At 37.4% G+C, this 23,817-nt stretch overlaps 1 protein-coding gene across 6 annotated transcripts in view; it reads right to left on the reverse strand.

Moving 5' to 3' along the window:
- Positions 1-639: 639 nt before the first annotated feature.
- LOC586167 (ensconsin) overlaps positions 640-23,817 on the reverse strand; it is a 100,094-nt gene continuing 76,916 nt past the window's right edge. For 3 of the 6 annotated variants that reach the window (XM_030994479.1, XM_030994478.1, XM_030994475.1), the window contains 10 exons: positions 23,085-23,111; positions 15,744-15,910; positions 14,190-14,391; positions 12,524-12,844; positions 10,798-10,930; positions 9,324-9,504; positions 8,681-8,806; positions 7,840-7,887; positions 6,579-7,583; positions 640-4,887 (listed from right to left, as the gene is read on the reverse strand). In XM_030994479.1, the coding sequence (XP_030850339.1) occupies positions 6,594-7,583; positions 7,840-7,887; positions 8,681-8,806; positions 9,324-9,504; positions 10,798-10,930; positions 12,524-12,844; positions 14,190-14,391; positions 15,744-15,910; positions 23,085-23,111 (2,195 nt within the window). In that variant the 3' untranslated portion in view covers positions 640-4,887; positions 6,579-6,593. The remainder of the gene's footprint in view (positions 4,888-6,578; positions 7,584-7,839; positions 7,888-8,680; positions 8,807-9,323; positions 9,505-10,797; positions 10,931-12,523; positions 12,845-14,189; positions 14,392-15,743; positions 15,911-23,084; positions 23,112-23,817) is intronic. The other 3 variants (XM_030994476.1, XM_030994480.1, XM_030994477.1) reach the window with 3 other exon arrangements.

Here is a 23,817-nt window from a genome sequence, read left to right on the forward strand (position 1 = left end):
TAGGCATTAAAATGTCTTTAAAAAGGCAAACTATGATATTAATTGAGGGGGGAAAAGATATTTATCCGAAAAAATAATATGCACTTGATAATCCCAGTACGTTTCTGGCAATTTTGTCATTCTTAATTATGAAATTATCAAATCGGACATGCCCGCAATGACGTCAAATGCGTCATCAAGCCATGTGACCATATTATCTTTTTTCGAAGGGCGTAGCCCAGCAAGCGTGAGAGCTGAAAAAAGGATGGTTATTATCATTTTTGGGGTCAATTTAGAGATTTTTTGAAAAGTCAGAGTCTGGAATATTAATAAGTAGAGGTGTATTCATGTTTTGAAAGGCTATGTTAGTTGGGTTAGAGTGGCCCTTTAACTGTCAATAGAAATTGTAAATTGCATCATATCATTGGTGTCGATATAAAATTTGAAAGACCATACAGTATGTTAAGAATTGTTGATGACAGTTAAAGTTATGTCACTACATTCCATGATAAAATACATGTACTCAGAAATCCACCCGTTCTCTGATATTTCACGGAACTTGTTATTACAAGTAGTTTGAACAATTGTACCCCAATCCAAGAACAAGCAGAAAAAATAATGAAAAAGGGAAAACAATAATCACACTGATCACACAAAATATTGCAAGTTTTCCATAATAATGATTTTTTATCTTTTCAACAAGAAACATGGTATGATTCTTTATTAACAATAATGGTAATAATGATAATAAAACAGCAATTATCTGCCATTTAGGCTGCACAGAAGATCATCGTTTTTTAAATATTGGATCCATCTTTAATAACAATAGACATGTTGCACTGTAAAAGGTTACTAGCATTGTTATCCCGACATCATGACTATAAAGTTAATCTCGTTCACAAACTCACCATGTATTTTTCAAATGATGTTAGCAGACGGAGCAGCACTCCACAGTCTCTTACGTACCGTATATAAATTACAAATGGTATAATAACATGGGTCCCTATACATATCTTGTGTTAAATACATGTAATTGACGAAAGATAAGCTGTGCATTCCTACTATTTCATATGATCATACAAGTATACGCAAAAATCTGCAGGATAAGCCGAAACGCCGCTTCTCTGATGCCTTGTGGGCAGTTAGCCTACAGTGCACTTCATCCTACACAAAGACATTACATTTGAATTCCTGGTAATTTTTGATTGGGTAAAAACTTTGATTTTCTTTTCTCTTACCAAATTTTAACTTGAAAGCAAAACTCACTGCAAAGACAATGCCGTGGAAGTGACCACTTTACGTTTCCCCCACACGATTCCAAAATGTCCCCGATTCCGTACACTGTATTTATTATTTTTGTACAGGAAGGTACTGCGACAACGCACATGGTATACTGCACACATTGCATTTATAAAATGCTGCGACATTCAAAGCATTTGAGCAAATTCACATCAGTTTATCAAATACTTTGTAGAATGGTTTGAATCGGACAAACTTTTCTGCCACCACTCTCTCAGTCAGAATTGAGAGTAAACGAAGCAGGATATATCTTTCAGCACAAAACTATCAATGTCGGATAACTCATTCATTCATTGTATATCTTTACAATCTTTGTTAAAATACATTAATGACAATCCCTTTAACAATGTATCATTGCAAACGCTTTTGTGGCCTTGATCCATTTCAAATTACAGGGCTTTATCATAAAACATGTTACTTTTGAAGTAATGATACATCATTCAAACTTCTCTGCAATTACTCAGCTCGCTTCTTAATTATTCACCAACATCATTAAAACATCATCTTGGCCAATAGTTCTTCAATTCTGACAAAATTCTATTCTATCATATTTGTGACATTCATGTTCTATGCAGTTTACTCCTCTCTCTTTCTCTGTTCACTTCTTCATTATATAATATAGCTTCAAACTCTCAAAATAACTTAATTTGGATATAAACATTCACATGCAAATACATACAAAAAGAAAGAAGTATTGGAAAATGACCAACAAGACACATTCTTAAAATACATTTGTAGGAAATCTCAGAAATAAAATAATCAATGGTCAGGAAAAAAAGTATAATTTTAAGTCCTTCAATGTAAATATATATATTTTCTTTTTCTCATCTAATACAACTATTTCTTGCATGGATAATTCTTGTAATAATTACTGCAGCCAGAAATCTAGGTAATTAATAAAAGATATCTAATACTGACCAAAATCACAAAACCTAACCTAACGATGAGTTTCTTTTGGAAAATTCCTAGCAAGAGTTCAGTTTCCCGCAAATATTAGTAAACCCCGTTATAACCCAGTTTATCTCACAGAACAAGGGAAAGAATTAGATGACTTATGTAAATATACTAATAAACATAATCATTATTTCATTACATAGCACATCCATGGAAATCCTGAGGGAACACACATTAAATAAAGACAAAGTAGAGATATCGCTCACTTCCTAAATGCCTTCATATTGTATATGTCTTCTTTCTACCAAATTTAGATATATTATTTGAGCAAGTTTTTTAGATCGACCCAAACCTCGAGTAAAACTGCACTGCGCCATTTGTTCTTCACAAACGTTTTTTTAAACAAGAAATTTTAAATAACAATATATAAAAACATTGAATTCAATTCTCAATGCCTATAGCTATTAATCACGGTGACTTTTAAACTTGAATCTGTTCTAATCTATATTAAGTAGAACTTTTCACATTTGTTTTGAATCCCATATTTTCTTTCTGAATTTGCAACTTGTGTTAAGTACATTTCGCAAAGCACTGCCGACAGTAAAAAATCTTTCCGTGCAGAATCTATCACTTCCACATAATTGCACATTGAATACTTAGTTTCAGCACAGTACATACCTATTATTCACTTTCACAGGAATCATGTTTTCTATCGAGGCTAACTCCAATAAGTAAAGGAGAAACTACGATCCTGTAAATATAGAACTCTTCATTGCAGCTTGGGAAAACTGGACAAAATTTAGAACCCATCACCCTTCTCAAAGAGGTGGATTCCGAACTATTAATTTCTCACCTAACATTTAAACCCCCTACTCCACCGCCTACACGTTAGTTGTATACCAATCTAATACCCATTATAAAAAAAAGTACATATCTACAGTGCAGTTATACATTGAGAATGGGAATTAAACTTATTTCACCTACAATACTTTCTTAAATATTCAAGAAATCTAATTATACCGGTTAGTTTCTATGGAATGAGGACTATTCATAAGATATACACTCAGAAAAATTAGTTACATGTGTATTATAGACTTGGTATTTTTTATCATACTTCTTTCAAACAACACTAGAGAAACGGATGGGTCACACAAAGCGTAACTGCAGCAAACGCATGGATAAAACTGCACGCAATCAACATTGTCAACACATCATACAATGAAACATCATTGCTTTTATACTCATATTTCATAAGTTGAATCATCGGGGACTCGCAATATCCCCTTTATTGTATATAGCCATGACCGCATAGAGAGATATTCGTAATTCGTTCCCTCGGATCTCACAGTAGTCATCCAAATTATAATCGTATAGTCATCAGATAATAAAATGCATTCCAAATAGATTTATATCTCATGGCACTTAATCAGTAAATGAAGCTAGCTTCTACTCTGGCCTACACTCGTGTATTTTACAAATTGTGACATAAAAAGACAAATTTTCAGATCATACTTTTTCAGATCACACTGCAGTGGTTTACTCTCTGGGTTTGTTATCTATGTACACGCTAAAGAAAGAAGCAAGTCCGGAGAGAAAATGCTTCAAGTTTCTTTCAACTTTATTCTCTTTTCACCAAACAATTAAAAGGCACATGTTGCTAGAGTTTAGAGAGTGAAAATAAAGTGGAACAGAACGTTTGGAAAAATAAATTTGATAACAACCAAATTCACGCCCTCCCTTCATCTGCACTAAAATGCTGTAAGCATGGCAGACAGCTTAGAAATCTCACAACAAAATATACCAATGCCATCATACAATTATAATTTCAATATTTTTAATATTGGATTAAAACCATCCAGGTTTGATGTTGTTTTTTCAGTCAATTTTGACAAATCAAACCTGTCCAATAATGCAATAATTCATTGAAATAAACAATAATATCAATGAATGCCTCTGAATTTTTAATGATTAATCTGAAGTGGTTTGAATACCAAATAAAAATGTTTTCCCTCAACTGAGCTTTCTATTGCCTAGCAGAGCTGAAAGAAAATCCCTGTGAAAAATAGGTGTTTTGTGTTTTTTTTAGTAACGTAATCAACTTCTCTAGCAACTTGTGTCTTGCCCGGATCCCGAAGTTTAAATCATACGTTGGTTCGAGCACGTTCACACTCGGTAAACCATCGAGAACCTCCACCAATCTGCACGAAATTTGAACACTCCACAGCTCACAACTTTCAAAAAATCTGCAACAATAACACCACAAGTAGCAGTATGCTATTATTTGTCAACTTCCAACCTCACACAACTTCATCTGCCGTCCCGACTTGAGAAATCTTCAAATTTTGCAGTTAGTGTCTCCTTTCGTCAACCGATGAAGGCCCATCATCACTTTCAATGTTTTTATCGACCGTTATTTGGTGAACTTGATGTGAACGTGTCCCCACGCCATCTCAACAGCCGACCGATACACTCTTTGCACACTCCATATTGTTTCTTAACATAGTGCTAATACAATATCTTTGTCAATGTTATGTACACACATTATACTATTAAAGCATGCTGGATGAAGGCTTGCGATGATATAGTTGCCATGGTAACCGAAAGGGGGAGGAGTCTACGCAGTGTCATGGCAGATAGAGTCCCTCCGGGATCAGAGTCCCCTACCTGACGAAGCTACTCGTATCCGAAGATGCGACGGTTGGCTTCAATGGGATTCTGAAGTTCATAAGGGTGAATAAAAAATAAAGAGCAATTACAAAATGATGAATAAGAATTAATATCTACCTGAATGATCGTAACGACGATGACCGATATTTTCCCCTTAAAGGTCTACAAGCTAGCTTAAAGGTAAAGACCAGTATTGGAAACACCCCAATTTAAAAAAATGAAATGGAAGCTCTCATTACCAATCATGTGAAAGAATATGTTTTGACTAATACATGATGATAAAAAAATTGCCGGGAAACTGCCTACTAATTCATATATTTGGTAAATTTGTTTCTCTCATGGTCTGAGAGAGATATAGGGTAGTCCCATATACATCTTTCTGTGTATAGTGCTTGTAACTTTACGAAGAATGGGCCAAATTTCTTATCATTTTGATGATTCCAGAACCTTGCAGATGCTAGATGCTAGATGATCAACCTTTTCTGATCGATTCCACAACGTTTCTTTCACAATGCAATCGCATGACCATAACTGGTCTTTACCTTTAACCACTACTCCATAGAAGATGCCTCTTCAAGTTTTGTATCAATTACTATAATTCTGTCACAAAATAAATAAAGTTAATTCGGGTATGGAATGAAAGTGGGATAGTCGTTTCATAGTCACAGGAGTTTGGATTTTCATTGTAATATAGAGTAATGGCAATATGTGTAGGGTGAAGAAACAGTCGGCACTCTGTAAAAATCAGTGGACTTAATAATAATAGTCAGCTTTTATATAGCGCTTAATACATCTCGGACGTCTCTAAGCGCTTTACATATATATTCTATTTTCTATGCACTTTATAGGTTTAACCTCACCAAAAATGAGGCTGCTTTCACAAAGACATGACAATGAAATCATTTTGAACATTCATACAATAATAATAAACAACAAATACATCGATTTTTAGTTCAAAGGATAACCAATACAAAGATTAAAAAGAGTGTACAACTGATTACCAACTTAAGTACATGCATGAATGAAATGTAAAAAGGAATAATACCTTCCATGAATAAAAAGAAAGTTAAATTGATGATATGATATAATGTAATGATATACTAGGTTATCCTGTACTGCATATTTTGAGTAAATGATGATATCTTTTTTTAGTAAATGGTATGATAGTGTGTTCTACAATAAAAAATATAATGTTAGATTAATGTATATGAAAGGCGTGAATACAGTTACATTAATCTATTCATTCTTTGCAGTTCAATACATCCATAAGAATGAGCCTCTATCTACTATGATACGAGTGTTGAGAAGTCTGTATTTCAATTCCAGTTGACTACTTTTCCCCGAGCAGAGATGCCAACAGATCGAGTATCTTAAAAAAAAAAAATCAGATTTTCACGAAAACTCGACACTACCACTAGCGCGATGGCCCTGGGCCAGTAAAATTTCAGAAAAATGTTATACTGGTAAGAGCGGTCAAGTAAAATGTTTGCTCTTTCATTAAAATTTAATGAGAAAATTGTAAAGCAAAGTTTTTGTTGGGGCTGCGGGGGTTAACTTGTACATTTTTCTATACGATTCAGCATTTTTTATGGGCTTTTTTATCTTTCTTCTTTTTTTTTTATTGAAAGATGAAAAATCGTATTTTAAAAGGGTGATAACGTATTATCTTTTTTCACTGTTGTTATCGATTTAATCGCACTAGTTGGCATCTCTGTCTGAGGTGATAAATACATACTTACATATCACCCATCATATCAAATCTCACTGGTCAACACAGCGCCTGATTGGTTGTTGCCTTCAATCCCAGAATCCTCAGGGCTGTGACTAAACTTGAAACCAACCTTGACCCCTTCTTCGACGCCGGAGTCCCCATTGCCGTGCTCCATCAGACCACCCTCCCCGTTCGTGATCTCTATTTCAGTTTTGCCCGCCGGATGCTCTATTAGCAGGGACGAGTCTACTCCACCCTTGGGGTCTATAACTAGGCTAGATTCTTGGTCCATCTGACCGTTATTGGCATGCTCTATCGAGTCTGTTTCAGGGCTAGCATGCGAGTTCTCTGGTATACTGGGCTCTGGTTGGGGCCCATTATCAACAGTGGCCTCGTCCACTAAGGCCGGTACACCAGCACTCGGTTCTTCTACCGTTTGTTCAATGCTAAAATCATCAATTGCTATGACGACGCCCGATTCTGCATCTGTGACGGGTGCAGTATCCTCCTGCTCTACAGCATCGGAAACATCTTCCACTGGCTCGACTGGCTTCTGCTCCTCTTCCATTAGAAGAACGTTACCATCTGTGCTCGAGCCTTCTTCTTCTTTTTCTTGGACTGCATCACCACCACCGGTACCGGTAGCATCATCATCATCACCATCATCACCCCCTGTATTAGCATCATGAGTGTTATCTTGAGATACAAGGTTAATTCCACCATCACCACCACCACCACCACCACCAATGAGATCAACATCAGTTGCGCCATCGGTCTCGTCCTCCGCGCTACTCTGCGCGTCCGAGATCGCGGCCGCATCTGACCCCTTGCGACCTCCCTCCACCTGATCGATCAGATCATCTGCGCTATCCTCGTCACCTGATGCGGGGTTGCTACCGATGTTTCGGTTGCCGGACAGGAGATTGCGGTATTTGTCGTTGAGGAGCATGGCAGACGAGTTGACTCCGTTGGTCTTTCCCTGGGAGTCGTTGCTCTTCTCGCTGTCAGGGGAGCCAGGCTGGGAGGAATCATCCTAGCAAATTAAATGATTTGAGAATAAGACAGAAGATGTTAACAACCATTCCAATTCAATTCTTACATTGCAATGTTTATATTATAGAGAAATTTTGCAAGTATTTGTAATTGTCTTTGGTTTCATCAAATAGATACTGGCTGTCCCCAGAAAAGGCATAATTAATTCTCCAAAAAAAAAAAAAAAAAAATGCACCAGGACAATTTGGTTCATCATCTATGGTTATTGAATAATAATTGATGAAAAGCAAACTTACCTTGTTTTGTGCTCCTTTCCTTGCTCTTTTCATGATCTCATCCACTCTCTGTTTATGGAGAACAAGAAAAATCAATCAAATAGAAAGCTTTATTTTAAAAGAGAGTAAAATATTAAAAAAGGGAATTAAGGACCATACAGCTATAAAAAAAAAAAAAAAGAGTATTTTAATCAAACAATAAGTTAAAGGAAATAGTATTTTATTTACTTGATTATTTCATTCATTTATTTATACAATGATCAAATGTGCTTTAATGAAACCAGAACTTTAATCATAATATCAACAATTATGATTACAAACAAGTTTTGACTTCGTAACACACATTTTTTTATTTGCAACTGCTCCCATGGATAGACCTTGTGGCAGATTAGCCTGTTGCTCAACAAGTTATTTGATAAAAGTCTACTACTACTACTACCACCACCACTACCACAACCACTACCACCACCACTACTACTACTATCACTACCACTACCACTAATACCACTACCACTACCACTACCACTACCACTACCTCTACTACTACCTCTACTACTTCCACTACCACTACCACCACTACTACCACCACTACCACTACAACTACTACCACTAACACTACCACTACCACTACTACTACCACTTCTACTACCACTACTACTACTACCACTACTACTACCACTACCACCACCACTACTACTACTACCACTACTACCACTACTACCACCACTACCACTACCTCTACCTCTACCACTACCACTACCACTACCACTACTTCTACCAATACCACTCCCATTGCTACTGCAGAGAGAAATCAATAAATGATGGGAGTCTGGTATGGAATGTTGATTATGTAATACATTACCTTTCTCCTTGCGTCCCTTTCCTCGTCTTCCTTCTTGTGTTTGGCAGCCAGCTCCTCTTCTTGCTTTTTCCTTTCCTCTTCCTTCTTAGCCATCTCTTCTTGCTTCATCCTCTCCTCTTCTTCCCTCTGAAAATCAAACAAACAAGAAAAAACATCAGACTCTGTTTTTAGCTTCTTGTTTCTAATCTTATTGAAGGCATTGTTTAAACAATGTTTCCAGTTTTACAAATCTGAGATGTACGGCCCTACATGCTATCAGTGTCTGTGATTTGGTGTAATATTGAAGCCCTACAAAAAGTGTACTTCAAAAGAAGGTCAGATCATTGAGCGATCGGATTTACCATATTTATTTTCCCCAATAGACTGAAGTGTTATGAAAAAAAATATCTTGATAATCAAACACTGAATGTTTGAGATTACAAATAAATATCATTTGTCCAACAATTCAAAAGTTGCTTCAATCTTCCAACCCCCCGTGCCCCCCCCCCCCCCCACCAAAAAATCAACAACCACAAACAAAAAAACATAAGATAATACTACTAGATCATACAGTATTTCACTTTTCACATTTCCTGTCACCAATCCTGCTGAAATCGGCAGGTTCTTTTTCAAAAGATCAAAATAGCATCAAAAATCATCTCACCATCTTCTCCTCTTCCTCCAGTCTCTGTTCTTCCTCTACCATCTCTCTCATTCTATCTTCCTCCTCCTGCCTCTGACGCTCGATGTCGGCCAGTCTTAGCTCCTCCGCTAGCTTGACCGCTTCCTGCTCGGCCTTTAACCTCTCCTCTTCTGCCTTCTTTTTCATCTCTTCCTCCTCAATCCTGAATTGTAATAATAATAATAATGATACATAAGATTTGTATGGCGCCAAATCCACTTGACAGTCAAATGCTCCAGGTGCAGCTTGTGCAAGAGACGAAATACATGATAAGTATATACAAAAGTGCGATAGAAAAGGTACAGACATGAAAGGTAATGGTAACCAATTATAAGCTAAATTAAACAGATATTTCTTGAGATTGTTTTTTAACACTTCCCCAGAACTGCTATTTTTAATCCATTGAGGGAGAGTATTCCATAATGAAGTCCCAGCATGAGCGAAGGTTCGCTCCCCTCACTTTGTTTTAACCCTAGGAGTAACAAGTAAGCCAGAGTTTTGAGAACGTAGCTGTCTAGAGGGAATGTAATGCTTGATCAAGCCGAATACCAGATAAAAGTCACAGATTATTCACGAGGGTTGTGTGATGTTAAAAGTAGTGTGGACATGTCCTGAAAAGGTTGACATAGATGTCAGGAAAAAAATGGCAGACCATGGCAGACCGATCGGGAGCACCAGGGGAGTGTTTCAAAAAGACTAAGATTGGCTTTAAGTTGGACTTAACTATGGCAGGCCCTTCATGCCACTGTTTGCTCTCACCATTTACTGGCATTGGTCTCTCGAGGGACGTATAAATCGTGGTCATGTATCTACAGAATTCACTTTTTTTGATAATTCATAATTGAAGGAAAAAATATAATCTAAACACCAATGGTGAAAGCAACCAGGGGCATTTAAATGGCCTGCCATAGTTAAGTCCAACTGAAAGTCGATCTTAGTCTATGTCAAACCCGCCCCAGAAGTGGCAAGTCTGACAGGGACGTATAAATCGTGGTCATGTATCTACAGAATTCACTTTTTTTGATAATTCATAATTGAAGGAAAAAATATAATCTAAACACCAATGGTGAAAGCAACCAGGGGCATTTAAATGGCCTGCCATAGTTAAGTCCAACTTAAAGTCGATCTTAGTCTATGTCAAACCCGCCCCAGAAGTGGCAAGTCTGACAGGGACGTATAAATCGTGGTCATGTATCTACAGAATTCACTTTTTTTGATAATTCATAATTGAAGGAAAAAATATAATCTAAACACCAATGGTGAAAGCAACCAGGGGCATTTAAATGGCCTGCCATAGTTAAGTCCAACTGAAAGTCGATCTTAGTCTATGTCAAACCCGCCCCAGAAGTGGCAAGTCTGACAGATATGATAGCTAAACAAGAACCCAATATTATTATCATTATTATGAATGACAGGAACAGCGCAGAATTATTAAAGTGTTCTTGATCTTGCTTACTTCAACTGTTCTTGTCTCTGTTTCTCTAGCTCTGCCTCCTTCTCGGCCTTCTCCCTGGCCTGTCTCCTCCGCTCAGCCAAGGCTTGCTTTGCTCTGTCCTCTGCTGAAAGTTCCGACTTGTCTCCATTGTCACCTAAGGTAATTGGAGCAATCATAACGACACATTAAAGATAAAGTTGAGTTCTGGGGGGGGGGGGTGTTTCACAAAGATTCTAAGTCAAACTTAACTCTAAGTTGGACTTAAAAATTATGGAGACCATTTGTAACCTTAAATTGAAATATATATAAAAGCAAAACTTCAAGTATTTTAGACTTTTTATCAATTCCCCATTTAGGACATGAAATCTCCCATAATAATAATAAATATGGATGATTTGAATCAACATTTTATGCCTTTTTAAATAACTTTTACAAAATATTTTCAAAGATGCTAATGACTTTCCATAATTGTTAAGTCCAACTTAGAGATAAGTTTAACTTAGGATCTTTGTGAAACACCCCCCTGGTCATGCGATTGCATTGAGAAAGAAAAAGGTGTGGAATGGATCAGAAAAAGTAGATCATGTAGCAAGTAAGTATTGGTGTGTACTGCAAGGTTCTGGAGTCATCAAAATCATTATAAATTTGGCCCAGTCTTAGTAAAGTAACAAACACTGTACACATAAAGATGTATATGGGACTACACAAATGGTGTCAGGCCTACATGTACTTTTACATGTACTGTGATTTCCTTATCTTTCTATGCTCATTACCCAGCCAGTATACATTTTCTTCCAAATTTGTTCAGCAAATGACATTTATTTGTAATCTTGAACATTTAGTGTATGTTTCGTTTGATTCTGTGAGAATTCATTTTCTTTTTTTACCAGAAACTCAAGTTCATCTTTAATTATAGACAAAAATATGGCTAATCACAAAATTACATATCACATGTTCATGTATTTGTCTGTGTAGATCATTTCCTCCTTAGGCTCAATTTTTTTTGCTGCATAAAGCCCCACTGCACTAGTTTGGCCAGGGTGGATTAGACCTCCCTGCATGGTCACCGACAGGTGGTGATCTCATCAAATCAGCTCTCAATTAACATGAGAAAAAGGGGACCATGGGGGACCAACAGTCACTGCTTAGGCATTGTTTGCTATATAGAGGGCGCAAGTAGCTATAAGTAGTGCAGTGGGGCTTTATAAGTTACACTCCAAGAAATGCTGCACAACTCTTACAATGTATCATGTTGGAACTGCAATGTCTAAACGAAAGGTTTCAGGACTCCTGACATTTATCAAAACATAACAAGAGGGAAACTGTTCATATATCAACTTTCTAAGTGGATAAATGACCAATTGAAGAATATACATAAGTGCTTGTATTTTAGTAATGGTAATATCAGTTCTTTGAACAGCATAAAGTTTGATTTCATTCTCTGTAATCGAACATTGTTAATGCTGAATACATGAAGCTTTTGATCAAAACATGAGAGCATGTTTGTCTTGTATTGCAAGTCGGAATGGGGGACCTTCACGGTTTCAGTGATTTAGATTGCCTGCCCCATTCCCCTGGCAACTTGTAAATGCTCATGGGAATCATGATAATGTTTTTTCTTTAATGATTTTCATCCTTTATTTTGTATGATCTGTTCTTCTATATAAATTTTTGGTATACACTTTGTTTTGCCGAATAAATAATAATAATATTCCTCAGAGTAAACTGCAGGAACATATCTACTCACTGCCATTCTGTTTAGCCTCACTGGCTTTTGGCTTCGCTGCCGCCGGCGCTGCTGGTGCCTTGGCGGCGGCCGGTGCAGGCTTCGGTTTCTCTGCCGGTGTCGCCTTAGTCTTGTCGGCGGGCGGGGCCTTGGGTTTGTCGGCGGGCGCGGCCTTGGGTTTGTCCTGCGGCGTGGGCGTCGTGGGCGACTCTTTCTTGGCTGGAGTACTGGATTTGGATTTGGCTGTCTGGCCTGGCTTGGTAGGGGTGGGTTTGACAACCCCTGCCGATGGGGTCAGGGCTTTCTTGATGGGTGGAGGGTTGCTGCTGGTAGACTTGTTACCTGTACAGTAAAGCAATGTACATGTATTACATCAGATAAAGGCTAAGGTACATGTAGGACATCTTACTAAAGTAGTACAGACAACACAGGGAGAAACAAATCAAGGATACCATTGTCAAGCCATGAACTCTCACAAATACATTGTAGTTCATCCTGCCTATTTCCTTCAAATGAGATTTTTGTGAATTTCCTCAATTTTGTGTTCCAAGGTGATTTAATTGTTTCGCTCCATGAAACTTTTGAAACTGGATTACCCACAAAAGTCACAAAATTGTGTGTTTCATGTATGCAACAACTTCTGATATTCAATCGTTGATATAGCATTATGGGCAATTATTTCCCCAGAGAGATCATCATTAATCACACTCTAGAGTCAATAGTTATCAAAGTATACAAACAAAATTATTCTATAAAAAGCTGCAACAATATTTTTGCCAATGGTAAATTGGTATTTGGTGTGGGTTTTTGTTAATCCACATGGAGTTTAGTCCACATCTTAGTCATACAATTATATTAGGGAGAGAAACATTGGAGAGAGAGGGAGAAGAGAGAGGGGGAGGTAGAAAGAGGGAGAGGAGAGAGAGAGAAAGAGAGAGAGGAGAGAGAGAGAGAAAGAGAGAGAGGAGAGAGAGAGGAGAGAGAGAGGAGAGAGAGAAGGGGGAGGTAGAAAGAGGGAGAGGAGAGAGAAAGAGGGAGAGGAGAGAGAGAGAGAAAGAGAGAGAGGAGAGAGAGAGAAAGAGAGAGGAGAGAGAAAGAGAGAGGAGAGAGAGAAAGAGAGAGAGAAGGGGGAGAAAGAGAGAAGAGAGAGAGAGAGAAGAGAGAGGGGGAGGTAGAAAGAGAGAGAGGAGAGAGATAGAAAGAGAGAGAGGAGAGAGAGAGAAAGAGAGAGAGGAGAGAGAGAAAGAGAGAGAGAGAAGGGGGAGAAAGAGAGAAGAGAGAGAGAGAGAGAAAGGGGAGAAAAAGAGACAGAGAGAGAGAGAGAGAAAGAAAGTGAGAGATAAGACAGAAAGACACAATCATATAGAGGCAAAAGTGTGACAGTGTAGAGGAAGAAGAGATTATAAATTACAAAAAGAGAGGATTGATCAACTAAATAAAAAATCACTGATTACAATAAGGTAGATGTAGTAAAACAAGGTACATGTAGATAAGAGGATATTAGTTTGTGAAGCACTATCCCCTATGACCACTGCTAAACGAACATGTAACATTCAAAAGTTCACATGGTGTTAGCTGGAACACTGAAGGAATCTACAAGTGCCTTCTATCAATATACTGTACAGTACAACTACGTGAAAAGGAGAGTTAGAACGCCACATGCAACTACCCTTGGCTTGTGACTTACTTGGCGTCTTACCGCTCGAATGTGAGTCCGAAGACTTATCCCTCGTCGTATTCCTCGGAGAGGGCGGTCTTTTGGGCGTGGTGGAGCCACCGCTCGCCTGGCTGTCCGCTGAAGCATTTGAAGCGTTGGACGATCGGGCAGAGAGGGGCGTTCTCTGCCGGGGTGACTGTGGTCTGCCGACGGTGCGGGGTGACGGTGCCCTCTGTCAAGAAAAACAGTCAAAAGAAGGTTGGGTTTTAAAGGGATCAGGTAACTTTGTCTCAGATTCTCAAACAAAATCATGGATTTAGCTCATGCTGCAATTATAATTATAAACCTTTGGGCTGGTCAAGAACCCTGTGACTTTTACAAGCCGATCGCCTGTCTGATTATCAAGATATTTATGATTGGAAATCGGAACCAAATTTTGCGTTTCTTAACGGTTTTCATAACACTACAGTCTATTTGGGAAAACGAGTATGGTAACACCGGTCACTCATTTTTTAATACTTTTTTGAGGCACTTCTTGATCACTTTGAAGCACAATTTGTTTAGGGCTTCAACCATATCACAGACACTGATAACACGTAGGGCAGTGCATCTCAGATTTAACATTGTTAAACGATGCCTTTAAGTGGTCGTTGGCATGTGGAATAACAGAGAAAATATAACTCATGATTTGATGTCCCTACAAAGAATGAAGTATGCAGTATTCCAAACTGGAGGGATTCTAAAGCATATGGTGGTGGTCTGGAATTAATAGCTCCATGGGCATTTGCTCCAGGCTTTACTTTGCCAAAAGTAAAGGGAAAGTGTTGTGATTGGGTTCAGCTTACTTAAGTTGTGACTAAATCTGCTGCAACCATTACCACTACCACTACCACTAATATTCCAACTTTTAATTGACAGTAGCTTTTGATTATGAGCTTGGAGATGGGAGTTGATAGATTAGTGGAAGTAGATGATGGGGATTTCATTCGTGGCTTAGGCCTTGATAGTCTCTCTGGGCCTGCAACTGTCTCTACCACCACTACCGCTACTACTACCACAATTGTCACTACTTTTACATACCTTTGATGATGAGCTGGGAGATGGAGTTGATAGATTAGTGGTACTAGATGATGGGGATTTTTGTTCCTGGCTTGGGCCTTGATAGTCTCTCTGGGCCTGCAACTGTCCCTACCACCACTACCACTACTACTACCACAATTGTCACTACTTTTGCATACCTTTGATGATGAGCTGGCAGATGGAGTTGATAGATTAGTGGAACTAGTCGATGGGGATTTCATGCCTGGCTTAGGCTTCGATAGTTATTCTGGGCCTGCAACTGTCTATACCACCACTACTACTACCACTACCACTACTACCACCACAATTATCACTACCAGTAATTTTACATACCTTTGATGATGAGCAGGGAGATGGAGTCGATAGATTAGTGGAAGTAGATGATGGGGATTTCATTCGTGGCTTAGGCCTCGATAGTATCTCTGGGCCTGCATTATCTCTACCACCACTACCACTACCACCACTACCACTACTACTACCACAATTGTCACTTCTTTTGCATACCTTTGATGATGAGCTGGGAGATGGAGTTGATAGATTAGTGGTACTAGATGAGGGTGATTTCATTCCCGACTTGGGCCTCGATAGTCTCTCTGTGACAGCTGCTGCCGAAGGGCGTGGCCCGTGGGTAGGAGTTGAGTGTGAAGATTTAGTGTCCCGTGGAGTAAATGCTGTAGAAAAAATAAAAGGAGAATTAATTATCAACAATAATATTTTGCTTTTATTGCAATTGCTGAACGAAGTCAGGACATTTATAATCAATGGTTATAATAACAAGTATATATGCATGTACACTTTCCTGGTAGACTGGTAGTGCTTTTTTCCTTGAGACTCGAGAGTACATGTACAAGGCATCATTAGTCTATGCAGGTTACATATGTTAGTTGAGAAATTATTTCAAATATTCTTAGAAATAGTTTTCTATTTTCTGACAAATCATTAGGATGTGATGAAAAATTTGGATAAACATTCCAATTTCAGTACTACGGATATCTCCCGAAGCAGATTTCTTCACTTTTTCAGTTAAAAGGACAGAGAACAAAAATAATCCTTTCCAGCAAATTTTGATGTTACTACAAACTTTTGTTGTTGCTTTTCCTTTTCGTTTTTTGTCATAAATCTCAGTAAAGGAGCCAATAAAGAATAAATGCAGTCTTTCGCTGCAAATAATTAAGTGAAAACTTGCTGAGGGCGAGACTACAAGCATGAAAGAATGAGTCACGACTACATCAAACATCAGGTGTCCAGTGAAACAATTCATCAGGGTTGGTCTAATAACAAACATTTGGTTTAGAAATCAATTCTTCAAAAGACGCATCTGTGCCATCTCCAGGAACATTGTGGTCCATGGTCTCACACAGCTGTTTGGTAAATATTGTACAAATCAAGGGGTCGGTGAAACAAAGACGTAATTCCATTTTTGCCATTTTGAGAAAAAATGGCTCATGTCACTGAGCACTTGGGCCTTAAAAGAGCTAAGTCGTATGTTTCACTAGCCATTGACTTTAATGGGGTGTTGGGTGGAGCCAAGTCTTTGGGTGTGTTTATTGACCATTTTTTTTCCTAGAATCAGGTTTCTCAAACATCTTTCAGGCAAATTTTTAAGGTGATAAACGCAAAGCCTTTTTCAAACGTCTTTAGATATGGGCATATTGTAACGCCGAAAAAGATGGGTTTTGAATGTGACATACAGCCAGAATCACGTTTCTGAGACATGATAAACGCAAAGCTGTTTTGAACCCTACATACAAATCAGACCTTTCCAGGCTAAATTCAGGTTCAGCGAAATAGTGCGCACCATGTGCTATGCCCTAGTTGACTTCCGAGCAACTCTTTGCTTCCCTGGTCAAACGGCGCAAAGCAGCTGCGCAGAGACAAGGCCTTTATTTTGAATCGTGAAAAGACGATAAACGCGACATCCCGAAAATCACTTTCGTATAGTTGGGTTCAATATGTACATATCTAGTGGCAAGACACGATAACCGCACCCTTTGTGTTTTCCTGGAAAGCCCACATTTTTCTGCACATTTTGATATCAAATACTCATTTTTAGCAAAATATGGAGTTACGTCTTTGTGTCACTCAACCCTCGAAGTATGATGGACAAAATTCATTTCTTTTGATTGATTGTTCCAGATAACTTTTAATCAATTAAACAAAGTGCTTGTAATACTTTGTATTTCAAATTGTTACCAATTCCATGCTAATTAAACATTAATAATATCCCAAGTGAAACTTGTTGGGTTCGTCAGAATTAAGTGCTTTTTCTAAAGCTAAAACTATGTTTACATTATACTCCTGTATATTAGTTTTGGGCCCTGTTTCATAAAACTTGTAATCAATAACCAGTTACAATAAATGTTATAAGCTACTGAAATCGTAGCATTTGATTGGCCGACTGCTAATTCAACATAGAAATTTAGCATTTGTTATTGATAACAAGTTTCATGAAACAGGGGCCTGAATTCATCAAATTTGCTTCATACTTTAATTACAACCTGAATAATTCTTTCCTTTTTTCACTGATACATGCGTACATTCAATAATAATAATGATGATATAGAGGTGTTGTGGTCGAGTGGATATGTCATTTGACTGTCGATCAAAACGTCCGGGTTCGAGTCCCGCCGCGGCACTTATGTCCTTAAGCAAGACATTGATCTACATTTGCCACATTCAACCCAGGTGATGTAAATGGGTACCTGGCAGGAATTAATTCTGTGAAATACTAGAGCGCCGTAATAGCAGCCGTGGTAAAGCCAGGGTAACAATCGGGAGCGCCAGGAGTGTCAAGTCTTACAGACATGAGCACTATACAAGAGCCCACTATTATTAATAATAATAATAATTACTTATAAAGCACACTTATCTAATAACTTACTCAAGGCGCTATACACCGGTACATAGAGTAACACAAAGAGGGGAATGCAAACAATAAAAAACACTTCAGGAGTTCAAAGGTGACTTGCTTACTTCACATACATGTACATGTACAAGATACGATCTCTAGTGATATAACACGTGAACAAATTTTCAAGAAAAACACATACACGTACAAGCATGCCAAAAGTACATCCTGTATGAAATGCAGGCTATGATTAAGGGTGCGTTCAAGTGCCACTTTTTCACCCTAGAAACATTTTTTCAAAGACGATTAGTTTTAAAAACAGTTGCGTTCAAGTAATTTCTAGCGATTTTTTGCCTATCGTAAAAATAAACGTGTTTAAAAACGCAAACATGAAATGCTGAAAAAGATGCATTTTGTATCGTGATTCGCTAGAAATCATTATCATGGCCTGCTTCCAGTTTAGCCGACAGTCGACCGTAATCAAATTCATAAAGCACACGGCGAAAGTTGACCTATACTTCCAGGGTCAAACTGCACAGTGTGATGAGCAGTGGCTGGGCTTGAAATAAGCAAGAATCAGCGTTGATGAAAAACCGCTTGAACGCTCTCCCACAGTAACCATGTTTTTGACGGCGTTTTGATCCATGATTCATGTTTGTGATTCTATAGCTTCACAAAATTGTCTGAATGCACCCCTACGTGTAAGTCATAGCCAGAGAAAGTCTTGCGATATTTAAAGGGCTGGGAATATAATCATCCACTTCCTTGCATCAGCACACAGTAACCAGTGGGAGGCTGTATACTGTACGACGACGATACATAACAAACATGCTGTTTTGCTTCTACTACAGATCTACACTCGACGAGCAAAATTTACAGTGAACAACTACAGTATTCAACTATTCCTACCCCTTGTAAATTTGATGTTTTTTAATGTTTCTACATGTAGTTACTCGAGAATGAAAAGTGAACTGGTTGATTTGATGCCTTTGTTGAAAGCTTTAATATGTACCATTTTCAAGAAACATAAAGCAGGAGAAATCAAATTTTCACATTCCTGTACTTCAAAAATTACAAAACTTGGTAAGGGTATGAATAATATAGTTGTAAGGCCAAATAAAAAAAAAAAACATGTTGAGCATCCTGTTTTTTTTTTTTAATAGGAAGGAGGAGGCCCTTTTTTTTCTTCTTTTTTTTCTTTTCAAAATGGCCGCTCAAAATGGGCGCTCGGTACATTTTTCCAGACAGTCAGGATATTTTTCAAGATGGCCGCCGGTATCGTTTTTTTTTTTTTTTTTTTAAATCAGAAATAGATCATTTTAGCAGTATGTTTTTCATGTTTTAATTCATTTGAGAATTTTTTTTATCAAAAACATGTATATATTTTTACTTGGCCTAACTGTACATGTACATGTATCTATTTCACAAAGTATACAAAAAGTATGCAATGTTCATTATCTTTCATCTTACTAGGGAAATTTTGCGATGATTCCCAAAATTGTGCATACATGTAACTACTGTAAAAGTGCATGTTTAGCTACAAGTATTTGACCTTAAATGGACAAGACACTAATAATTTTTAATATTTGAGTTAAAATTATTACGACATATCATGTTAAATGATTATGTGTCTTATATTTTGGGGGAATCCTGGACTTCCTCCCTAATGATAGTCGTTAGAAAAACATGTTATTATGTTCCATGTCTCTGTGTTAATGTGTGTGTGTGGGGGGGGGGGTGGGGATGCATGGTCTTGCTTGCCCCCCCCCCCCTTTTTTTAAATTAGACTGTTGCGCAGTTGTCAACAAGGGTCACTTCTTGTATCAACCAATAAGTGTTGAAAGCTGGTCATACCAGCAGTCTTTGTAAGCGGAGAGTCACAAATAGGCCAATGTTCACTGTTCACATGTTATGTCTCTTATTCTTGCTGGGAGCATGGAGCATTTGACAGACAAGTCGAGGTTGATGACCTACAAATGCACATGATGCATTTGATGAAACATTCATAATGTCCCCAATTATTAACAACCATCTGGATTGGCGGGGAATAATCACTGATCATCAATCCATTGGCCTTCACAAACCATTTTCATATTGCCTCCCCCCCCCCCCCCAGAGCCTAAACGAAAAGTACGTTGACCCGTTGACCACTGAATTCTCTCACTGCCATAGGCCTAATACATAGACCACTTGGCTCCAGCAGGGAATGGGTTAACTCTATGATGAGTTGACGCCCTTCTGGCTCTCCAGAGACAATAGCGCCTGATCAGAGCCAGGAGGGCTTTAAATCTTTGTAAAAGTATATGAGTGAAGGTCCTTTTGGATCTCACATATGGGGGGGGGGGGGGTTTCACAAAGATACTAAGTCAAACTTAACTCTAAGTTGGACTTAAACATTATGCAGAGCCATTTGTAGCCTTAAGGACCGTCGACACTACTGGGCCAGAAGGGATTAGACCACACAGCGAGGTCACTGACAGGTGGCTATCTCATTAACTCAGCTCTCAACTAACATAAGAAAAAGAGGATCATGGGGGACCAACAGGCACCGATTAGGGAAGTTTTCTATATAGAGGGAGCAAGTAGCTACAAGTAGGACAGTGGAGCTTTAAAATAAAATGTATTCAAAAGAAAAACATTCAAGTATTTAAGACTTTTCATGAATTCCACATCAAGAATATGAAATCTCCCATGGTAGTAGAAAACATGAATGATTTGAATCAACATTTTATGCCTTTTAAAATAATTTTTACAAAATATTTTCAAAGATGCTAACGGCTTCCCATCAAGTCTAACTTGGAGATAAGTTCATCTTCGGATCTTTGTGAAACACCCCCCTGATAATATAATGATTGTCCCCTGGGAGCAGAGCAAGCATCATCACTGATTAATGCAATGGTCTGCGGCAGGGGAAACATATGATAAGAATGTGACAAAATTAAAGAACTCTGATCTCTTTTTTTTACCTTCAAAGTCTAGACTCCCATGAGACTCCTGAGTAATTAAGATATCAGCGCATGGCAGGGTCGTCTGGATAAGTAAATGAGGGACCATTTAAAGCACGTTTGCACTAGTTTGGCCAGGGGGGAGTAGACCTCACTGCAAGGTCACCGACAGGTGGTTATCTTATCAAATCAGCTCTCAATTTACATAAGAAAAAGGGGATCATGGGGGACCAACAAGCACTAATTAGGCATTGTTTGCTACATGGAGGGCACAAGTAGCTATAAGTAGTACAGTGGGGCTTTAAGTAAAACTATTTAGGTTTTTTTTTCCAGGGGGTGAAGTGCTTGAGATTTGATGGTAATGATTTTGAACTGAACTGAACTGAACTGAACTGAAAGGAGGGAGGCAATTAAAGAATCAACTTAAAATATTTTGTTCTGTTTTTGTTTTTGTAAGTACCCGGTAGATAGATGGGTGGTCCTAGCAATCATTGGGTCATACTGAAATGTTACTTTAAATGAGGAATGATTAAGGGTATTTTAATCATATTCATAAGAAGGAAAAGGTTGATTCAAATTATCCAATTATTCATTTATCTCTTCTTAGTATCACTCTTTTTGCAAAAGTGATAAGGAATTAAGATATCAGAGAAAGAATATTGTGAAAAGTGAAACTTCCTTTCTTGTTTATTTTTAAGATTTTTTGTGGATGATCTAATGCTAAAATATTCAAGTCATCTAATCTAATGTTGTTTTTTGTTTAGGTTTCATGTTTTTAAGTTTTAACTATAGTATGTAATTTTGTTGCAATGTGAGGCAAGCACTGAATGAGCAATGATTAAAACAGAAATAATGAAACTAAATACAAAAATCTTAATAACTTTCTAAAAGGTTGAAAAGAGGAGCAGATAATATGACTGATAAATTGCATACATTGTGTGACTGATGGACAAACATGCAGTGCAAGAAAAAAACGAATTCTGGACAATGACGAATTTTTGTCTAGACTGCTAAAAGTGTACAGTATTCACAGACTTCCACCACAACGCTATCCATCCATGACTATATCTACATACTTGTAGGAATGATTCATGTCCATGGAAACAGTCATAAACATTTACACAATACAAGATACTGGTACATGTACCGGTATGTATCAAACTTATTGCAATAGAGACTCTCTCACACATGATGCAAGAAGACCATTATAAAAAAATATATACATGTACATGTATGTACTGCAGTGAAATAAATACATGCAGCATGTTGCTTCATGAGATTGAAATTTCTACATCTTTAATTAATATAACATACACACCTGTACAGCGAGTAGATGTATGCTATTAAATGGGCCTTTGTTGCAGGTAAATGCTTTTTTCACCTCCACTGACCATTTACAATAACTCATTCAGGACAGGATTTATTATTAGGGCTAAATTGATCACGCACTGATTTTCAAATTGGCAACAATAATATTTTTCTTTTATCGCTATAATGCTAGAATATAATGCTATATCTCAAAAACAATATACATGGGAGAGAATGTTGTTGAAAAGTTTTAAAATGATAGTTTGGATGGAAAAACATTGATTTTTAATTTCTTAACTCATTGCCAATTTCAGGATTTTTTGTTTTTTTGTTTTTTTTAATTCTTAGCATCAAATGCAATATAGTCACGGAACAAAAGTAGATGCAGTGATAGATGAAGTTTTTGCCCCCTCTGCAAAATCTCTGAAATATTTTTTGGGGCTTAGAATAAAAAGTTTATGAGCCAAACCATAAATTGTAGAATAATTGTTGCAAAATTGTAGAATAATTGTTGCAAAATTGTAGAATAATTGTTGCAAAATTGTAGAATAATCGTTGCCAAATTGCAAAATTTCAATTTTTGCCGCAGCAGGTCTTTGTAACATTTCATTGCTTCATGTATAAAAGAGGCTTGTATGGATAGAATGCAGAACGATTACTTTTTGAAGACAGTGTTCATTGTCGCACAGATACATGTACAATCTACAATGAGACACACACAAGATAAGTTGTTTCACATGTTACCTTTTGGTCTCGGTCGTTTGTAAGATGCTTTGGATATAAATAAAACAAACATTAAGAATAAATTTATCTATATTGTTAAAGATCAAGTAGTTCATCACTTAATTTTTTCATTGTCATTGTCATTCTTAATTTCTAAAAATAATAATAAAAGTAAAGGGCATTTTAAGTGATGCTGAAATACAAATTGATAAGAAGAAGACATTTTTAAATACAAAAACATAATATTAATCAGGTAATGTAAAATAGGATACATAAAAATATGGGTAGTATATATTGTGATTTTGGTCAATATCTGATTCCACCCAAATTGGGCAGAGGGAGAGAGATATCATGGCTGTACAAAAAAAGTCACAAAAAGTAAACAAATTTAAGTATTTAACCAATTAATCAGTATACATTTACAATCTGCTTAAACATTATATCAGATAAAAAATTAATTGTAAGAAACCTCTACTTTCACTTTTAATGATGCACATGCAAGTACATGTACAACCAAAATATCAATCCTTGAAACATCCCCATTGACATTAACCTCACATCCGTGGTTGGAAAGGGGCTCTAAATCACAACAACTGCAATCAGCTTTTCCTATAAAACCACAAAGAGCAACTGCATGTTAAATGGTGCATGAAATATGAATTCACTGTTCGAATGCATAAAATGCAGCTACAGTACAGGATGAATGATTATAGATTCAGTTTTCATGCGTAAATGATAGATCGTCAAGGCTATG

Source organism: Strongylocentrotus purpuratus, unplaced genomic scaffold (genome assembly GCF_000002235.5).
Source record: "Strongylocentrotus purpuratus isolate Spur 01 unplaced genomic scaffold, Spur_5.0 spur5_scaffold_21, whole genome shotgun sequence".
Lineage (NCBI taxonomy): Eukaryota > Metazoa > Echinodermata > Echinoidea > Camarodonta > Strongylocentrotidae > Strongylocentrotus > Strongylocentrotus purpuratus.